At 46.9% G+C, this 19,304-nt stretch overlaps 1 protein-coding gene across 1 annotated transcript; it reads left to right on the top strand.

Moving 5' to 3' along the window:
- Window positions 1–213: 213 nt before the first annotated feature.
- On the top strand, window positions 214–3,301 carry LOC121842852 (protein diaphanous homolog 3-like; the record flags this gene model as incomplete). Its single annotated transcript, XM_042312623.1, has 2 exons — window positions 214–534; window positions 3,187–3,301. Coding segments are annotated over 2 exons (436 nt in total), but the record flags the coding sequence as incomplete, so codon positions are not given.
- Between the last annotated feature and the right edge of the window lie 16,003 nt (window positions 3,302–19,304).

The following is a 19,304-nucleotide window of genomic DNA, read 5'->3' as shown; positions in this document are numbered from 1 at the left end:
GGCACTCAGCGTTGCGTCGTGCTTAAGAACAGCCTTGGCCGTGGTATATTGGCCATACACCACACCTCCTCGGGCCTTATTGCTTAAAGATACTGGTAACTGAGTTACACTGACAGCTTTAAATGGCAAATGTAGGCAAGAGGTTGTTTGGAAAAAGACATTTTTTAGTTGATCAAAACTAATCCTGTTCCTTGATGTTGTTTTCCTCCTCAGTTTGGAGCGGTCCCAGTGGCCCTCTCCTCCTCCCATCCTTCCCAGGCTGGCTGCCCCTCCTCCGCCTTTCCTTCCCTCCCTCCGCCTCCTTCTGGTCCGGGAGGTCCCATGCCTCCTCCCCTCCTCCTCCTCCCCCTCCCAGGCTGCGGCCCACCTCCCCCACCAGGAGTGCCTCCCCGTTCGGCTGCCCCCTCCCCTCCTCCTCCCCCGGGGGTGTTCTGTGGGCTGGGCTCGCCTACCCACAACACCTTGCCTTTCGGACTCCGGCCCAAGAAGGAGTTCAAGCTTGAGACTTCCATGAAGCGCTTCAACTGGTCCAAGGTGAGACTCAGTCACTCAGTCAGTCAGTCACTCAGTCACTCACTCACTCAGTCACTCAGTCACTCACTCAGTCACTCAGTCACTCACTCAGTCACTCACTCAGTCACTCACTCAGTCACTCACTCAGTCACTCACTCAGTCACTCACTCAGTCACTCACTCAGTCACTCACTCAGTCACTCAGTCACTCACTCAGTCACTCACTCAGTCACTCACTCACTCACTCAGTCTCTCACTCAGTCACTCACTCAGTCACTCACTCAGTCTCTCACTCACACACACACACATCCACTCTCCCAGTCCATTACCCTAGCGCCCCCTCCTCCTCCCACACACTGCCTGGCCTTCTGTAGCTAACAGATATGGCTAAACATGGTGTGTGTCTGAACCCTTCATGTGGCTGTGAACAAGGCTTGTTTTGAGGTGTGTGTGTGTGTGTGTGTGTGTGTGTGTGTGTGTGTGTGTGTGTGTGTGTGAAGTGCTACTCAAGAGGCCTGCCTGCTGATCACACAATAAATTAAATTCTCTCATGATCTCTCCTGAGTTTTAGAGGCACCGTCTCTAAACTTTCAAGTCCTATCAGTGTAGAGTTTTTTGGGAGGGTGGGGGGATTCATGCATATTAAATGTGTGTGTGTGTGTGTGTGTGTGTGTGTGTGTGTGTCCTGTACACCACCACAAAGGGGTCTCCTTTGAACGTGTCTCATTGAAACCTGTTTACAAGCTGATCACAACACCAAAGGCGTCACCTAATCACACCCTATCATTCAGTGTCGTGCACTACTTTACCATGGCTTAAAAAGTAGTTCCCTGATGTTTTATATATATATATATATATATATATGTAGTTGGGTTGTTTGGGACGTATCCTTGCTCCCAAAGCTTCCTTCCTCAACAGATCAGATGGTCCAGCTTGTTCAACAGCTGTATAAACATTTATGGGAAGGAGAAAAAAAACAGGGAAGTGAGATTTAACTAAATATGAATTGTAATTGCGTGAAGTAATATCACCCGAGACGAGATAAAACAACATCTGGTCTTCTTCTGTGCTGAGCCAAGTCCCGTCTGAGACTTCTGGTCCAATCAGAGAGGAGAGGGAGGAGCCCCCACGGCTTTAAATGGCTGTTGGCACGGAAACGCTAGCCCTGGAAACATCTGTACTGTTGCTTGTTGTTGCCATTTTATATATATATATATAAATAAATACAAGTTATATATGTCAGAGAAGAAAGAGAAGAAAGTTGGACTTTAAAAATAAACAACTTACTTTAAAGCGTCTCAGCTTTTCCCTTTAGATCCTTCAAGTAGCATTCAACCAGCTGATACAGGCTAAATGATTCCTAAACCTGCCTAACTCACCCGTGGTGTTACTGTCAGACTAAATGATTCCTAAACCTGTCTAACTCACCCGTGGTGTTACTGTCAGACTAAATGATTCCTAAACCTGTCTAACTCACCCGTGGTGTTACTGTCAGACTAAATGATTCCTAAACCTGCCTAACTCACCCGTGGTATTACTGTCAGACCAGCTGATACAGACTAAATGATTCCTAAACCTGTCTAACTCACCCGTGGTGTTACTGTCAGACTAAATGATTCCTAAACCTGCCTAACTCACCCGTGGTGTTACTGTCAGACTAAATGATTCCTGAACCTGCCTAACTCACCCGTGGTGTTACTGTCAGACTAAATGATTCCTGAACCTGCCTAACTCACCCGTGGTGTTACTGTCAGACTAAATGATTCCTAAACCTGCCTAACTCACCCGTGGTGTTACTGTCAGACTAAATGATTCCTAAACCTGCCTAACTCACCCGTGGTGTTACTGTCAGACTAAATGATTCCTAAACCTGCCTAACTCACCCGTGGTGTTACTGTCAGACTAAATGATTCCTAAACCTGCCTAACTCACCCGTGGTGTTACTGTCAGACTAAATGATTCCTAAACCTGCCTAACTCACCCGTGGTTTTACTGTCAGACCAGCTGATACAGACTAAATGATTCCGAAACCTGCCTAACTCACCTGTGGTGTTACTGTCAGACTAAATGATTCCTAAACCTGTCTAACTCACCCGTGGTATTACTGTCAGACTAAATGATTCCTAAACCTGCCTAACTCATCCGTGGTGTTACTGTCAGACTAAATGATTCCTAAACCTGCCTAACTCACCCGTGGTGTTACTGTCAGACTAAATGATTCCTAAACCTGCCTAACTCACCCGTGGTATTACTGTCAGACCAGCTGATACAGACTAAATGATTCCTAAACCTGCCTAACTCACCCGTGGTATTACTGTCAGACTAAATGATTCCTAAACCTGCCTAACTCACCCGTGGTATTACTGTCAGACCAGCTGATACAGACTAAATGATTCCTAAACCTGCCTAACTCACCCGTGGTGTTACTGTCAGACTAAATGATTCCTAAACCTGCCTAACTCACCCGTGGTGTTACTGTCAGACTAAATGATTCCTAAACCTGCCTAACTCACCCGTGGTGTTACTGTCACTGAGACGCGTTGTGGTGTGTATAGGGGAGGGACTATGCAAATGAGATTCATATGTGCTCAGTACTTCCCTTGTGGCTGCTTGTCCATGTTCACATATTAACCCGCTGGTCCCACCTGCCTTCTATTGGTGTGTCTGTGTGTAGATCCGCCCCCAGGAGATGTCCGAGAGCTGTTTCTGGGTGGTGGCTAACGAGGATCGCTATAACAACCCTGACCTGCTCAACAGACTGGCGCACACCTTTGGCTCATACAGACCAGGTCAGGCTAACTACTGTTGTTATCGTCTCTGTCTGTCTCTCTGTGTCTCTCTCTGTCTCTCTATTTGTGTCTCTCTCTAGCTATCACTAGGTAGAGGAGATCTATCATGGTCCTGTATAGATAGTACCACTAGGTAGAGGAGATCTATCATGGTCCTGTATAGATAGTACCACTAGGTAGAGGAGAACAATCATGGTCCTGTATAGATAGTACCACTAGGTAGAGGAGATCTATCATGGTCCTGTATAGATAGTACCACTAGGTAGAGGAGATCTATCATGGTCCTGTATAGATAGTACCACTAGGTAGAGGAGATCTATCATGGTCCTGTATAGATAGTACCACTAGGTAGAGGAGATCTATCATGGTCCTGTATAGATAGTACCACTAGGCAGAGGAGAACTATCATGGTCCTGTATAGATAGTACCACTAGGTAGAGGAGATAGTACCACTAGGTAGAGGAGAACAATCATGGTCCTGTATAGATAGTACCACTAGGTAGAGGAGATCTATCATGGTCCTGTATAGATAGTACCACTAGGTAGAGGAGATCTATCATGGTCCTGTATAGATAGTACCACTAGGTAGAGGAGATCTATCATGGTCCTGTATAGATAGTACCACTAGGTAGAGGAGAACTATCATGGTCCTGTATAGATAGTACCACTAGGTAGAGGAGAACTATCATGGTCCTGTATAGATAGTACCACTAGGTAGAGGAGATAGTACCACTAGGTAGAGGAGAACAATCATGGTCCTGTATAGATAGTACCACTAGGTAGAGGAGATCTATCATGGTCCTGTATAGATAGTACCACTAGGTAGAGGAGATCTATCATGGTCCTGTATAGATAGTACCACTAGGTAGAGGAGATCTATCATGGTCCTGTATAGATAGTACCACTAGGTAGAGGAGATCTATCATGGTCCTGTATAGATAGTATCACTAGATAGAGGAGATCTATCATGGTCCTGTATAGATAGTACCACTAGATAGAGGAGATAGTACCACTAGGTAGAGGAGAACAATCATGGTCCTGTATAGATAGTACCACTAGATAGAGGAGATAGTATCACTAGGTAGAGGAGATCTATCATGGTCCTGTATAGTACCACCAGGAAGTGCCACAGTGTCATAGTGGCTCTTTAATAAGGTTAACCAAGCAGACAGAGACAGCAGGGGGCCTCCTCCTCCTCCTCGGTTGTTGTTGTCTATTTGTCCAGATCTCCTCTCCTGATTAATTTAAGAGCTGCTCCGTGTTCTACTCCTCTGGTCGTGTCGTGATGTCGTCCGCTAGCTGGTTCACCGTCTCACCGTGCCGTAGAGGACACCATTTTCAATTATTCATTCAGCCATTATCTACCTGTCACTACTCTACATGCAGCACAGACACACACACTGTACACACACACACACACACACACACACACACACACACACACACACACACACACACACACACACACACACACACACACACACACTGTACACACACCAGAGGAGCACCTTGTTTTGTGACATCAATGTATTAAATAATGGAGACAGTACAGGTATACAAACACAAGGACAGGTGATGGAGAGGAACCTAACATCAGACCTATAGACACACCCTATATGTTAATCAGCCAAATGATTTGAGCTTGTGTGATGTTTTTCAGTTTACGGTTTGATGAAATAACCCCTGCCTCAAGAGGGCTCCAGAGATCTAGATAACCAGAAGAAGAATATAAAAAAACTTGGAACTTGATCCAACTCTTCTTCTCCCGCTCCTGCTGTCTGTCTCAGAGTCTGCCGTTCCTCTCCTGGAGTTGCCGGTAATTGTCTACACGAGGAGTGGACAACCTTTTCTCATGTTGAATGCCAATTCGTCTTTACCGTTTCTCCCGAGCTGCGTGCCGGTTATGGTTATTCATTTGCACGTTTTTTTGTGAAACGGTTTAATTTCATTTATAACGTTTTCACATCTCAATGTCGTGTGGTTAATCAAGATGATATTTAAATAAAAATTATTCCAAATTATTCCAATCTAAAAGTAACTTCTGTTGCCAACTATGTAAAAAACAAAATAGCCCGACATAAAGCCAACAAATAGTAATATTGCAGCCTGCAGGTAGAAAATATCCTGATAAAAAATGAACATCCTGTTAATCCCGTTGTCTTCACATGGCCCTGTCTACAACGAACGGCGCAAAGGGACGTGGGACGGAGCTCCATTTGGTCTTTGGAGGTTCCCAAAATCGGGTCAAACCCTCCGTAGAGACCCTCTGGTGTCATGAATGTGGACATGAAGCCACTACATCAGACCTGCTGGTGTCATGAATGTGGACATGAAGCCACTACATCAGACCTGCTGGTGTCATTAATGTGGACATGAAGCCACTACATCAGACCTGCTGGTGTCATTAATGTGGACAGGAAGTCACTACATCAGACCTGCTGGTGTCATGAATGTGGACATGAAGCCACTACGTCAGACCTGCTGGTGTCATGAATGTGGACATGAAGCCACTACATCAGACCTGCTGGTGTCATGAATGTGGAATGTGTCATGAATGTGGACATGAAGCCACTACATCAGACCTGCTGGTGTCATTAATGTGGACATGAAGCCACTACATCAGACCTGCTGGTGTCATTAATGTGGACATGAAGCCACTACGTCAGACCTGCTGGTGTCATTAATGTAGACATGAAGCCACTACATCAGACCTGCTGGTGTCATGAATGTGGACATGAAGCCACTACATCAGACCTGCTGGTGTCATGAATGTGGACATGAAGCCACTACATCAGACCTGCTGGTGTCATTAATGTAGACATGAAGCCACTACGTCAGACCTGCTGGTGTCATTAATGTGGACATGAAGCCACTACTACATCAGACCTGCTGGTGTCATTAATGTAGACATGAAGCCACTACGTCAGACCTGCTGGTGTCATTAATGTAGACATGAAGCCACTACATCAGACCTGCTGGTGTCATGAATGTGGACATGAAGTTACTACATCAGACCTGCTGGTGTCATGAATGTAGACATGAAGCCACTACATCAGACCTGCTGGTGTCATGAATGTGGACATGAAGCCACTACGTCAGACCTGCTGGTGTCATGAATGTGGACATGAAGCCACTACATCAGACCTGCTGGTGTCATTAATGTGGACATGAAGCCACTACATCAGACCTGCTGGTGTCATTAATGTGGACATGAAGCCACTACGTCAGACCTGCTGGTGTCATTAATGTAGACATGAAGCCACTACGTCAGACCTGCTGGTGTCATTAATGTAGACATGAAGCCACTACTACATCAGACCTGCTGGTGTCATTAATGTAGACATGAAGCCACTACATCAGACCTGCTGGTGTCATTAATGTGGACATGAAGCCACTACATCAGACCTGCTGGTTCATCTACGTGTTCTTTCGACTGTAGCCTGCGGTTTACTGGGCCGTGATGGAATAGATCACCCTGAGCTTTTTGGAGGCTGTTCTCAAAACAAACAAAAAAACGCATCAACTATTCATGTTTCATTTCCCACTGCGAGACTGTTTTGTCGGGATAAAATCAATGTCTTTGTCAGAGCAGTACTGTACCACTCAGTCTAATAGAACTCTCCGTCTGGTTGGAAGTCTCTAGAAGTCATATAAGACCTCTATATTATTCACCTTTTTGACCCCTGACATTCAAAATGCTTTGCTGCTTTTTTTCTAAGTTTGTCAAAGTGGGAAATGTGACGCTTCGTTGCCAGACGTGTTACTTTAAGTTGCTTATCTTGACGATATCTTGGAATCAGGTGTTATTCTCTACAGAGAGGTTTCTCCTTAACCAACCTGGATGAATCAGGGGTTATTCTCTACAGAGAGGTTTCTCCGTAACCAACCTGGATGAATCAGGTGTTATTCTCTACAGAGAGGTTTCTCCTTACCAACCTGGATGAATCAGGTGTTATTCTCTACAGAGAGGTTTCTCCTTCCCAACCTGGATGAATCAGGTGTTATTCTCTACAGAGAGGTTTCTCCTTAACCAACCTGGATGAATCAGATGTAATTCATTCTCTACAGAGAGGTTTCTCCTTCCCAACCTGGATGAATCAGGTGTCATTCTCTGGATGAATCAGGTGTTAGAGGGTTTCTCCTTAACCAACCTGGATGAATCAGGTGTCATTCATTCTCTACAGAGGGTTTCTCCTTCCCAACCTGGATGAATCAGGTGTTTATTCTCTACAGAGAGGTTTCTCCTTCCCAACCTGGATGAATCAGGTGTCATTCATTCTCTACAGAGGGTTTCTCCTTCCTAACCTTGATGAATCAGGTGTTTAAAAAAGTTTTAATATGATTGATTTAACTTACATGTTTTCAGAGGGTTTCCCTTGAGACCAGAATCTCTCATTTACAATGGTGCCCCGAGGACAACTATACAACACATTTAGAATAATCAATAAAAACAAAATATAAACTATGAATTATTTAACTTAGCAGGTCTGATGTAGTGACTTCCAGTCTACAGTAATGATACCACAATGGATGTAGTCCCCGAGGACAACTTACCACATTTAGAATCTCAATAAAAACAAAATATAAACTGAATTATGAACCAGCAGGTCTGATGTAGTGACTTCCTGTCTACAGTAATGATACCAGCAGGTCTGATGTAGTGACTTCCTGTCTACAGAAATGATACCAGCAGGTCTGATGTAGGACTTCCTGTCTACTGTAATGATACCAGCAGGGTCTGATGTAGTGACTTCCTGTTCTGTAACAGTAATGATACCAGCAGGTCTGATGTAGGGACTTCCTGTCTACAGTAAATGATACTGCAGCAGGTCTGATGTGTGACTTCCTGTCTTCTGTAATGATACCAGCAGGTCTGATGTAGTGACTTCCTGTCTACAGTAATGATACCAGCAGGTCTGATGTAGTGACTTCCTGTCTACAGTGTAGGGTTCTGAACACAGCAGGGTTCTGCAACACGCTGTAGGGTTCTGTCTACAGCTGTAGGGTTCTGATAACAGCTGTAGGGTCTGATGTAGTGACTTCCTGTTAATTCTGATAACAGCTGTAGGGTTCTGCAACCTCTGTAGTGATCTTCTGTTTGTAGGGTTCTGAACACGCTGTACTGCAACACGCTGTAGGGTTCTGCAAGCTGTAGGGTTCTGCAACACGCTGTAGGGTTCTGTAACACGCTGTAGGGTTCTGCTGTAGGGTTCTGTAACACGCTGTAGGGTTCTGCACGCTGTAGGGTTCTGCTGTAACACTGCTGTAGGGTTCTGCTGTAGGGTTCTGCTGTAGGGTTCTGTAACTGTAGGGTTCTGCTGTAGGGTTCTGTAACACGCTGTAGGGTTCTGTAACACGCTGTAGGGTTCTGTAACACGCTGTAGGGTTCTGTAACACGCTGTAGGGTTCTGTAACACGCTGTAGGGTTCTGTAACACGCTGTAGGGTTCTGTAACACGCTGTAGGGTTCTGTAACACGCTGTAGGGTTCTGTAACACGCTGTAGGGTTCTGTAACACGCTGTAGGGTTCTGCTGTAGGGTTCTGTAACACGCTGTAGGGTTCTGTAACACGCTGTAGGGTTCTGTAACACGCTGTAGGGTTCTGTAACACGCTGTAGGGTTCTGTAACATGCTAAGGGTTCTGTAACACGCTGTAGGGTTCTGTAACACGCTGTAGGGTTCTGTAACACGCTGTAGGGTTCTGTAACACGCTGTAGGGTTCTGTAACACGCTGTAGGGTTCTGTAACACGCTGTAGGGTTCTGTAACACGCTGTAGGGTTCTGTAACACGCTGTAGGGTTCTGTAACACGCTGTAGGGTTCTGTAACACGCTGTAGGGTTCTGTAACACGCTGTAGGGTTCTGTAACACGCTGTAGGGTTCTGTAACACGCTGTAGGGTTCTGCACGCTAGGGTTCTGTAACACGCTGTAGGGTTCTGTAACATGCTGTAGGGTTCTGTAACACGCTGTAGGGTTCTGTAACACGCTGTAGGGTTCTGTAACACGCTGTAGGGTTCTGTAACACGCTGTAGGGTTCTGTAACACGCTGTAGGGTTCTGTAACACGCTGTAGGGTTCTGTAACACACTGTAGGGTTCTGTAACACGCTGTAGGGTTCTGCTGTAGGGTTCTGCTGTAGGGTTCTGTAACACGCTGTAGGGTTCTGTAACACACTGTAGGGTTCTGTAACACGCTGTAGGGTTCTGTAACACGCTGTAGGGTTCTGTAACACGCTGTAGGGTTCTGTAACACGCTGTAGGGTTCTGCTGTAGGGTTCTGTAACACGCTGTAGGGTTCTGTAACACGCTGTAGGGTTCTGTAACAGGGTTCTGTAACACTGTAGGGTTCTGTAACACGCTGTAGGGTTCTGCACGCTGTAGGGTTCTGCTAACACTGTAGGGTTCTGTAACACGCTGTAGGGTTCTGTAACACGCTGTAGGGTTCTGTAACACGCTGTAGGGTTCTGTAACACGCTGTAGGGTTCTGTAACACGCTGTAGGGTTCTGCAACACGCTGTAGGGTTCTGTAACACGCTGTAGGGTTCTGTAACACGCTGTAGGGTTCTGTAACACGCTGTAGGGTTCTGTAACACGCTGTAGGGTTCTGTAACACGCTGTAGGGTTCTGTGTAACACGCTGTAGGGTTCTGTAACACGCTGTAGGGTTCTGTAACACGCTGTAGGGTTCTGTAACACGCTGTAGGGTTCTGTAACACGCTGTAGGGTTCTGCACGCTGTAGGGTTCTGTACGCTGTAGGGTTCTGTAACACGCTGTAGGGTTCTGTAACACGCTGTAGGGTTCTGTAACACGCTGTAGGGTTCTGCTGTAGGGTTCTGTAACACGCTGTAGGGTTCTGTAACACGCTGTAGGGTTCTGTAACACGCTGTAGGGTTCTGTAACACGCTGTAGGGTTCTGTAACACGCTGTAGGGTTCTGTAACACGCTGTAGGGTTCTGTAACACGCTGTAGGGTTCTGTAACACGCTGTAGGGTTCTGTAACACGCTGTAGGGTTCTGCTGTAGGGTTCTGTAACACACTGTAGGGTTCTGTATCACGCTGTAGGGTTCTGTAACTGTAGGGTTCTGTAACACGCTGGGGTTCTGTAACACGCTGTAGGGTTCTGTAACACGCTGTAGGGTTCTGTAGGGTTCTGTAACACGCTGTAGGGTTCTGTAACACGCTGTAGGGTTCTGTAACTGTAACACGCTTCTGTGTAGGGTTCTGTAACACGCTGTAGGGTTCTGTAACACACTGTAGGGTTCTGTAACACGCTGTAGGGTTCTGTAACACGCTGTAGGGTTCTGTAACACGCTGTAGGGTTCTGCAACACGCTGTAGGGTTCTGTAACACGCTGTTCTGTAACACGCTGTTCTGCAACACTCTGTAGGGTTCTGCAACACGCTGTAGGGTTCTGTAACACACTATAGGGTTCTGTAACACGCTGTAGGGTTCTGTAACACACTGTAGGGTTCTGTAACACACTGTAGGGTTCTGTAACACACTGTAGGGTTCTGTAACACGCTGTAGGGTTCTGTAACACGGTTCTGTAACACGCTGTAGGGTTCTGTAACACGCTGTAGGGTTCTGTAACACGCTGTAGGGTTCTGCAACACGCTAACACGCTAGGGTTCTGTAACACGCTGTAGGGTTCTGTAACACACTGTAGGGTTCTGTAACACACTGTAGGGTTCTGTAACACGCTGTAGGGTTCTGCTGTAGGGTTCTGTAACACGCTGTAGGGTTCTGTAACACACTGTAGGGTTCTGTAACACGCTGTAGGGTTCTGCTGTAGGGTTCTGTAACACGCTGTAGGGTTCTGTAACACGCTGTAGGGTTCTGTATCACACTGTAGGGTTCTGTAACACGCTGTAGGGTTCTGCTGTAGGGTTCTGTAACACGCTGTAGGGTTCTGTAACACGCTGTAGGGTTCTGTAACACGCTGTAGGGTTCTGTAACACGCTGTAGGGTTCTGTAACACACTGTAGGGTTCTGTAACACGCTGTAGGGTTCTGTAACACGCTGTAGGGTTCTGTAACACGCTGTAGGGTTCTGTAACACGCTGTAGGGTTCTGTAACACGCTGTAGGGTTCTGTAACACGCTGTAGGGTTCTGTATCACACTGTAGGGTTCTGTAACACACTGTAGGGTTCTGCTGTAGGGTTCTGTAACACGCTGTAGGGTTCTGTAACACGCTGTAGGGTTCTGTAACACGCTGTAGGGTTCTGTAACACGCTATAGGGTTCTGCAACACGCTGTAGGGTTCTGTAACACGTTGTAGGGTTCTGTAACACGCTGTAGGGTTCTGTAACACGCTGTAGGGTTCTGTAACATGCTATAGGGTTTTGCAACACGCTGTAGGGTTCTGTAACACACTGTAGGGTTCTGTAACACGCTGTAGGGTTCTGTATCACACTGTAGGGTTCTGTAACACGCTGTAGGGTTCTGTAACACGCTGTAGGGTTCTGTAACGCGCTGTAGGGTTCTGTAACACGCTGTAGGGTTCTGTAACACGCTGTAGGGTTCTGTAACATGCTATAGGGTTCTGCAACACGCTGTAGGGTTCTGTAACACGCTGTAGGGTTCTGTAACACACTGTAGGGTTCTGTAACACGCTGTAGGGTTCTGTAACACGCTGTAGGGTTCTGTAACACGCTGTAGGGTTCTGTAACACGCTGTAGGGTTCTGTAACATGCTATAGGGTTCTGTAACACACTGTAGGGTTCTGTAACACGCTGTAGGGTTCTGTAACACACTGTAGGGTTCTGTAACACGCTGTAGGGTTCTGCTGTAAATCAAATCAAATCAAAATCAAATTTTATTTGTCACATACACATGGTTAGCAGATGTTAATGCGAGTGTAGCGAAATGCTTGTGCTTCTAGTTCCGACAATGCAGTAATAACGAGCAAGTAATCTAACTAACAATTCCAAAAAAAAAAAAAAAAAAACTACTGTCTTATACACAGTGTAAGGGGATAAAGAATATGTACATAAGGATATATGAATGAGTGATGGTACAGAGCAGCATAGGCAAGATACAGTAGATGATATCGAGTACAGTATATACATATGAGATAAGTATGTAATCCAAGTGGCATAGTTAAAGTGGCTAGTGATACATGTATTACATAAGGATGCAGTCGATGATATAGAGTACAGTATCAACGTATGCATATGAGATGAACAATGTAGGGTAAGTAACATTATATAAGGTAGCATTGTTTAAAGTGGCTAGTGATATATTTACATAATTTCCCATCAATTCCCATGATTAAAGTGGCTGGAGTAGAGTCAGTGTCATTGACAGTGTGTTGGCAGTAGCCACTCAATGTTAGTGGTGGCTGTTTAACAGTCTGATGGCCTTGAGATAGAAGCTGTTTTTCAGTCTCTCGGTCCCAGCTTTGATGCACCTGTACTGACCTCGCCTTCTGGATGACAGCGGGGTGAACAGGCAGTGGCTCGGGTGGTTGATGTCCTTGATGATCTTTATGGCCTTCCTGTAGCATCGGGTGGTGTAGGTGTCCTGGAGGGCAGGTAGTTTGCCCCGGTGATGCGTTGTGCAGACCTCACTACCCTCTGGAGAGCCTTACGGTTGAGGGCGGTGCAGTTGCCATACCAGGCGGTGATACAGCCCGCCAGGATGCTCTCGATTGTGCATCTGTAGAAGTTTGTGAGTGCTTTTGGTGACAAGCCGAATTTCTTCAGCCTCCTGAGGTTGAAGAGGCGCTGCTGCGCCTTCCTCACGATGCTGTCTGTGTGAGTGGACCAATTCAGTTTGTCTGTGATGTGTATGCCGAGGAACTTAAAACTTGCTACCCTCTCCACTACTGTTCCATCGATGTGGATGGGGGTGTTCCCTCTGCTGTTTCCTGAAGTCCACAATCATCTCCTTAGTTTTGTTGACGTTGAGTGTGAGGTTATTTTCCTGACACCACACTCCGAGGGCCCTCACCTCCTCCCTGTAGGCCGTCTCGTCGTTGTTGGTAATCAAGCCTACCACTGTTGTGTCGTCCGCAAACTTGATGATTGAGTTGGAGGCGTGCATGGCCACGCAGTCGTGGGTGAACAGGGAGTACAGGAGGGGGCTCAGAACGCACCCTTGTGGGGCCCCAGTGTTGAGGATCAGCGGGGAGGAGATGTTGTTGCCTACCCTCACCACCTGGGGCGGCCCGTCAGGAAGTCCAGTACCCAGTTGCACAGGGGCGGGGTCGAGACCCAGGGTCTCGAGCTTGATGACGAGCTTGGAGGGTACTATGGTGTTGAATGCCGAGCTGTAGTCGATGAACAGCATTCTCACATAGGTATTCCTCTTGTCCAGATGGGTTAGGGCAGTGTGCAGTGTGATTGAGATTGCATCGTCTGTGGACCTATTTGGGCGGTAAGCAAATTGGAGTGGGTCAAGGGGTTCTGTAGGGTTCTGTAACACGCTGTAGGGTTCTGTATCACACTGTAGGGTTCTGTAACACGCTGTAGGGTTCTGTAACATGCTGTAGGGTTCTGCTGTAGGGTTCTGTAACACGCTGTAGGGTTCTGCAACACACTGTAGGGTTCTGTATCACACTGTAGGGTTCTGTAACACGCTGTAGGGTTCTGTAACATGCTGTAGGGTTCTGCTGTAGGGTTCTGTAACACGCTGTAGGGTTCTGTATCACACTGTAGGGTTCTGTAACACGCTGTAGGGTTCTGTAACACGCTGTAGGGTTCTGTATCACACTGTAGGGTTCTGTAACACGCTGTAGGGTTCTGTAACACGCTGTAGGGTTCTGTAACATGCTGTAGGGTTCTGCTGTAGGGTTCTGTAACATGCTGTAGGGTTCTGTAACACACTGTAGGGTTCTGTAACACGCTGTAGGGTTCTGTAACACGCTGTAGGGTTCTGTAACACGCTGTAGGGTTCTGTAACATGCTGTAGGGTTCTGCTGTAGGGTTCTGTAACACGCTGTAGGGTTCTGTAACACGCTGTAGGGTTCTGTAACATGCTGTAGGGTTCTGCTGTAGGGTTCTGTAACATGCTGTAGGGTTCTGCTGTAGGGTTCTGTAACACACTGTACGGAGTCACAGCTCACGGTTAATGTCCTGTATCTGTCTCTTCTACTTTCTCAGACAGGATCTCTGTTGGTTACAGTCTGTCCTCTGTCTCTTTCCTCACGCGTGTGTGTGTGTGTGTGTGTGTGTGTGTGTGTGTGTGTGTGTGTGTGTGTGTATGTGTGTGTGTGTGTGTGTGTGTGTGTGTGTGTGTGAGTGGTGGTCCTCTGAGCTCTTCTGTCAGAACGGTTGTTGTCAGAGTGGAGCTGGTGGACCTGTTGTCCTCACAGACACAGAGACACACACACACACACACACACAGAGAGAGACACACACACACACACAGAGAGAGACACACACACACGCAGAGAGAAACACACACACGCACATAGAGACACACACACGCACAGAGAGACACACACACACAGAGAGAGAGAGACGCGCACACACACGCAGAGAGAGAGACGACACACACACACACACAGAGAGACACACACATGCACACAGAGAGACACACACACAGAGACACACACACACACAGAGACACACACACAGAGACACACACACACAGAGAGACACACACACACAGATACACACACACACAGAGACACAGTCACACACGTAGAGAGAGACACACACACACGCACGCAGAGAGACACACAGACACACACACACACACACACACACACACACAGAGACACACACAGACACACACAGAGACACACACACACACACACAGAGAGACACACACAGAGACACACACAGAGACACACACAGAGACACACAGACACACACAGAGAGACACACACAGAGACACACACAGACACACACAGAGACACACAGACACACACAGAGACACACAGACACACACAGAGACACACACACACACAGAGACAGACACAGTCACTCCTCCCGTCTTCTCGCCCATTGTTCTTCCCACTAATTTAGTCCACTGGCTGCACACATCACTCTCTTCCTCCTCCTCGTCCTCCTCTTCCTCCCCACTTAAGTGCAGCAGCATCTGGATCCACATTAAACTTTTAAACCGCCTCATCTCTCACTCTCTCTCTCTCTCTCTCTCTCTCTCTCTTTCTCTGTCTCTCTGTCTCTCTCTCTCTCTCTCTCTTTCTCTCTGTCTCTCTCTGTCGCTCTCTGTCTCCCTCTCTCTCTCTCTCTCTTTCTCCTCCCGTTTTCATTCCATCAAATATTCATCCCTCTCTGTGTGAACTTCACATTGCTCTTCCCAGATGATTACCACTCTCCTTCTCCTGTTTGTCATATGAACAACCGCTAACACACACACACACACCACACACACACACACCACACACACAGTTCATATCAGAAGAGGAGAACATTTCAGTCTTTTTAAACTCCTAAATATGAGGTTTCATTCCTAATAACTCCTAGTTTAAACAGCCAACTACAACATGATATAATAAACACACACACACACACACACCACACACACACACACACACACACTGCTGATATCCAGTTCACACCTCAGTTCATATCAGAAGAGGAGAACATTTCAGTCATTTGAAACTCCTAAATATGCGGTTTTGTCAGAGTTTCATTCCCCAATAACTCCTAGTTTAAACAACCAACTACAACATGAACGGATAAACCACCTGTTATTTATGTCTGTTGTTGAGGAATATAGGAGCTGGGATAAACAGACTAAATGATTACTGTTGAGGAATATAGGAGCTGGGATAAACAGACTCAATGATTACTGTTGAGGAATATAGGAGCTGGGATAAACAGACTAAATGATTACTGTTGAGGAATATAGGAGCTGGGATAAACAGACTCAATGATTACTGTTGAGGAATATAGGAGCTGGGATAAACAGACTAAATGATTACTGTTGAGGAATATAGGAGCTGGGATAAACAGACTCAATGATTACTGTTGAGGAATATAGGAGCTGGGATAAACAGACTAAATGATTACTGTTGAGGACTGCAGGAAGTGGGATAAACAGACTCAATGATTACTGTTGAGGACTGCAGGAAGTGGGATGGGATAAACAGACTCAATTATTACTGTTGTTGAGGAATACAGGATAAACAGACTAAATGATTACTGTTGTTGAGGAATACAGGAAGTGGGATGGGATATGCATGATATTTTGTTGTAGGCGGACCTCATCAGACTAGGATCCTATTGTACACTACTCAGCCCGGTGCTTCATCACCAATCAGAGCTGCAGTTTGGCCTATATGCAAATCAACCATGGCCATATATGGATCTGTGTCGTTCACTGAACTCTCCCTCCCTCTGCCACATCCCCTTTAATAACATTAATGAAGAGGTTCAGGACAGAACAGCAGATTAAACTCTGCCCTCCCTCTGCCACATCCCCTTTAATAACATTAATGAAGAGGTTCAGGACAGAACAGCAGATTAAACTCTCCCTCCCTCTGCCACATCCCCTTTAATAACATTAATGAAGAGGTTCAGGACAGAACAGCAGATTAAACTCTGCCCTCCCTCTGCCACATCCCCTTTAATAACATTAATGAAGAGGTTCAGGACAGAACAGCAGATTAAACTCTCCCTCCCTCTGCCGCATCCCCTTTAATAACACACACACGCGCATGCACGCACGCACACACACACTCTCAGACATACGCTCACAGACGGCCGTTTAACAGTCTGATGGCCTTGAGATAGAAGCTGTTTTTCAGTCTCTCGGTCCCAGCTTTGATGCACCTGTACTGATCTCGCCTTCTGGATGATAGCGGGGTGAACAGGCAGTGGCTCGGGCAGTTGTTGTTTTTAGATGAGCTGCAAAGTTTCCTAAGGACTAGAAGCGAGGCAGCCCTCTCTGTCGGCAGCGTTTTCACGTGTCCCACCATTACTGAGGCTCAGTTTGACCTGTCCCACTATTACTGAGGCTCAGTATCACCTGTCCCACCATCACTGAGGCTCAGTTCTACCTGTCCCACTATTACTGAGGCTCAGTACTACCTGTCCCACCATTACTGAGGCTCAGTTCCACCTGTCCCACCATTACTGAGGCTCAGTTCTACCTGTCCCACCATTACTGAGGCTCAGTTTCACCTGTCCCACCATTACTGAGGCTCAGGGTCCACCTGTCCCACCATTACCGAGGCTCAGTATAACATGTCCCACCATTACTGAGGCTCATGTCCACCTGTCCCACCATTACTGAGGCTCAGTGCTACCTGTCCCACCATTACTGAGGCTCAGTGCTACCTGTCCCACCATTTCTGAGGCTCAGTTCAACCTGTCCCACCATTACTGAGGCTCAGTTCTACCTGTCCCACCATTTCTGAGGCTCAGTTCTACCTGTCCCACCATTTCTGAGGCTCAGTTCTACCTGTCCCACCATTACTGAGGCTCAGTTCTTCCTGTCCCACCATTACTGAGGCTCAGGTCCACCTGTCCCACCATTACTGAGGCTCAGTTCTACCTGTCCCATCATTTCTGAGGCTCAGTTCTACCTGTCCCACCATTACTGAGGCTCAGGTCCACCTGTCCCACCATTACTGAGGCTCAGTACCACCTGACGATGACGTAGGAGAGTCGAGACGAGGGACGGAGAGAGAGAAAGGGGAGGGGCACAGTATAGACAGGTCAGACACCAGACAGACAGAACCGTCCACTAGGCCTGTCTATCAGTATAGTCAGGTCAGACACCAGACAGACAGAACCGTCCACTAGGTCTATCTATCAGTACAGTCAGGTCAGACACCAGACAGACAGAACCGTGCACTAGGTCTATCTATCAGTATAGGCAGGTCAGACACCAGACAGACAGAACCGTCCACTAGGCCTATCTATCAGTATAGGCAGGTCAGACACCAGACAGACAGAACCGTGCACTAGGTCTATCTATCAGTATAGTCAGGTCAGACACCAGACAGACAGAACCGTCCACTAGGTCTATCTATCAGTACAGTCAGGTCAGACACCAGACAGACAGAACCGTCCACTAGGCCTGTCTATCAGTATAGGCAGGTCAGACACCAGACAGACAGAACCGGGCACTCGGCCAATCAGCAGTATAGTCAGGTCAGTCACCAGACAGTCAGAACCGGGCACTCGGCCAATCAGCAGTATAGGCAGGTCAGACACCAGACAGACAGAACCGGGCACTCGGCCAATCAGCAGTATAGTCAGGTCAGTCACCAGACAGTCAGAACCGGGCACTCGGCCAATCAGCAGTCAAAAGCTGTATCCCTGCAGTTTCTTGTCTTGCTAGGTCACTTGTAACTTCACTACAGCCAATCATCAATGAATAGAAGAGGCTATAGAGATGAGTGAGATGCACCACTCCGCTGTCACACGGTGTCTGTCCAGGTGAGCGGGACGGTTTCCAGGGCACCAAAATAGAGGAGAGGTTGAGCCTCTAACACGCTCCTTGTTGTTGTGGGAACTTGACCCACTATACTGTTTACTGTCGGCATCTACACAAAAAAAATATTTAAATGTTTTTAACACTAAGGATCCCAATTTCGTTTAAATGTTCAGACCCTTAGAGTGTGTGTGCGTGTGTGTGGGGGGGGGGAGGGGGTCAGTTTGTGTGGGTGTCTTCCACCTTGTGTCCAGATGTGTGTTGTTTTTCAGTTTGTCTGTGTGCCCCCGCGTTTGTGACAGAGGCAGCAGGGTATTGGCTGATACAGGTATTACAGCCTGAGGGACAACATCTGGGGGCCGAAGCTGTTCCCCACCCCTCCCACTGATCGTTGAAGAACATCCAGGTTTTAGCATCTTCCTGGTTTCCCACGCCTACGAGCCACCGATGCAGACCTTTTTTGGAAGCGGCTACTTTCTGGGAAGAAGTCTACTAAATTAATTTAACATAGCCTCACGACGTCACGATAAATTCATTATTTATTTTAGACGTGTCTAAAGAATCATGATAGCCAGAGAAACTTCGCTGAAACTTCCAGTAAATTAGACCAATTTTTATGTCTGTGCCAGCGCCTCAAAAATACCACCACTGT

The sequence above is a fragment of the Oncorhynchus tshawytscha genome, unplaced genomic scaffold (genome assembly GCF_018296145.1).
Source record: "Oncorhynchus tshawytscha isolate Ot180627B unplaced genomic scaffold, Otsh_v2.0 Un_contig_3242_pilon_pilon, whole genome shotgun sequence".
Lineage (NCBI taxonomy): Eukaryota > Metazoa > Chordata > Actinopteri > Salmoniformes > Salmonidae > Oncorhynchus > Oncorhynchus tshawytscha.
The sequence above is the reverse complement of the archived record's forward strand: the minus strand, read 5'-3'. Positions and strand labels throughout refer to the sequence as shown.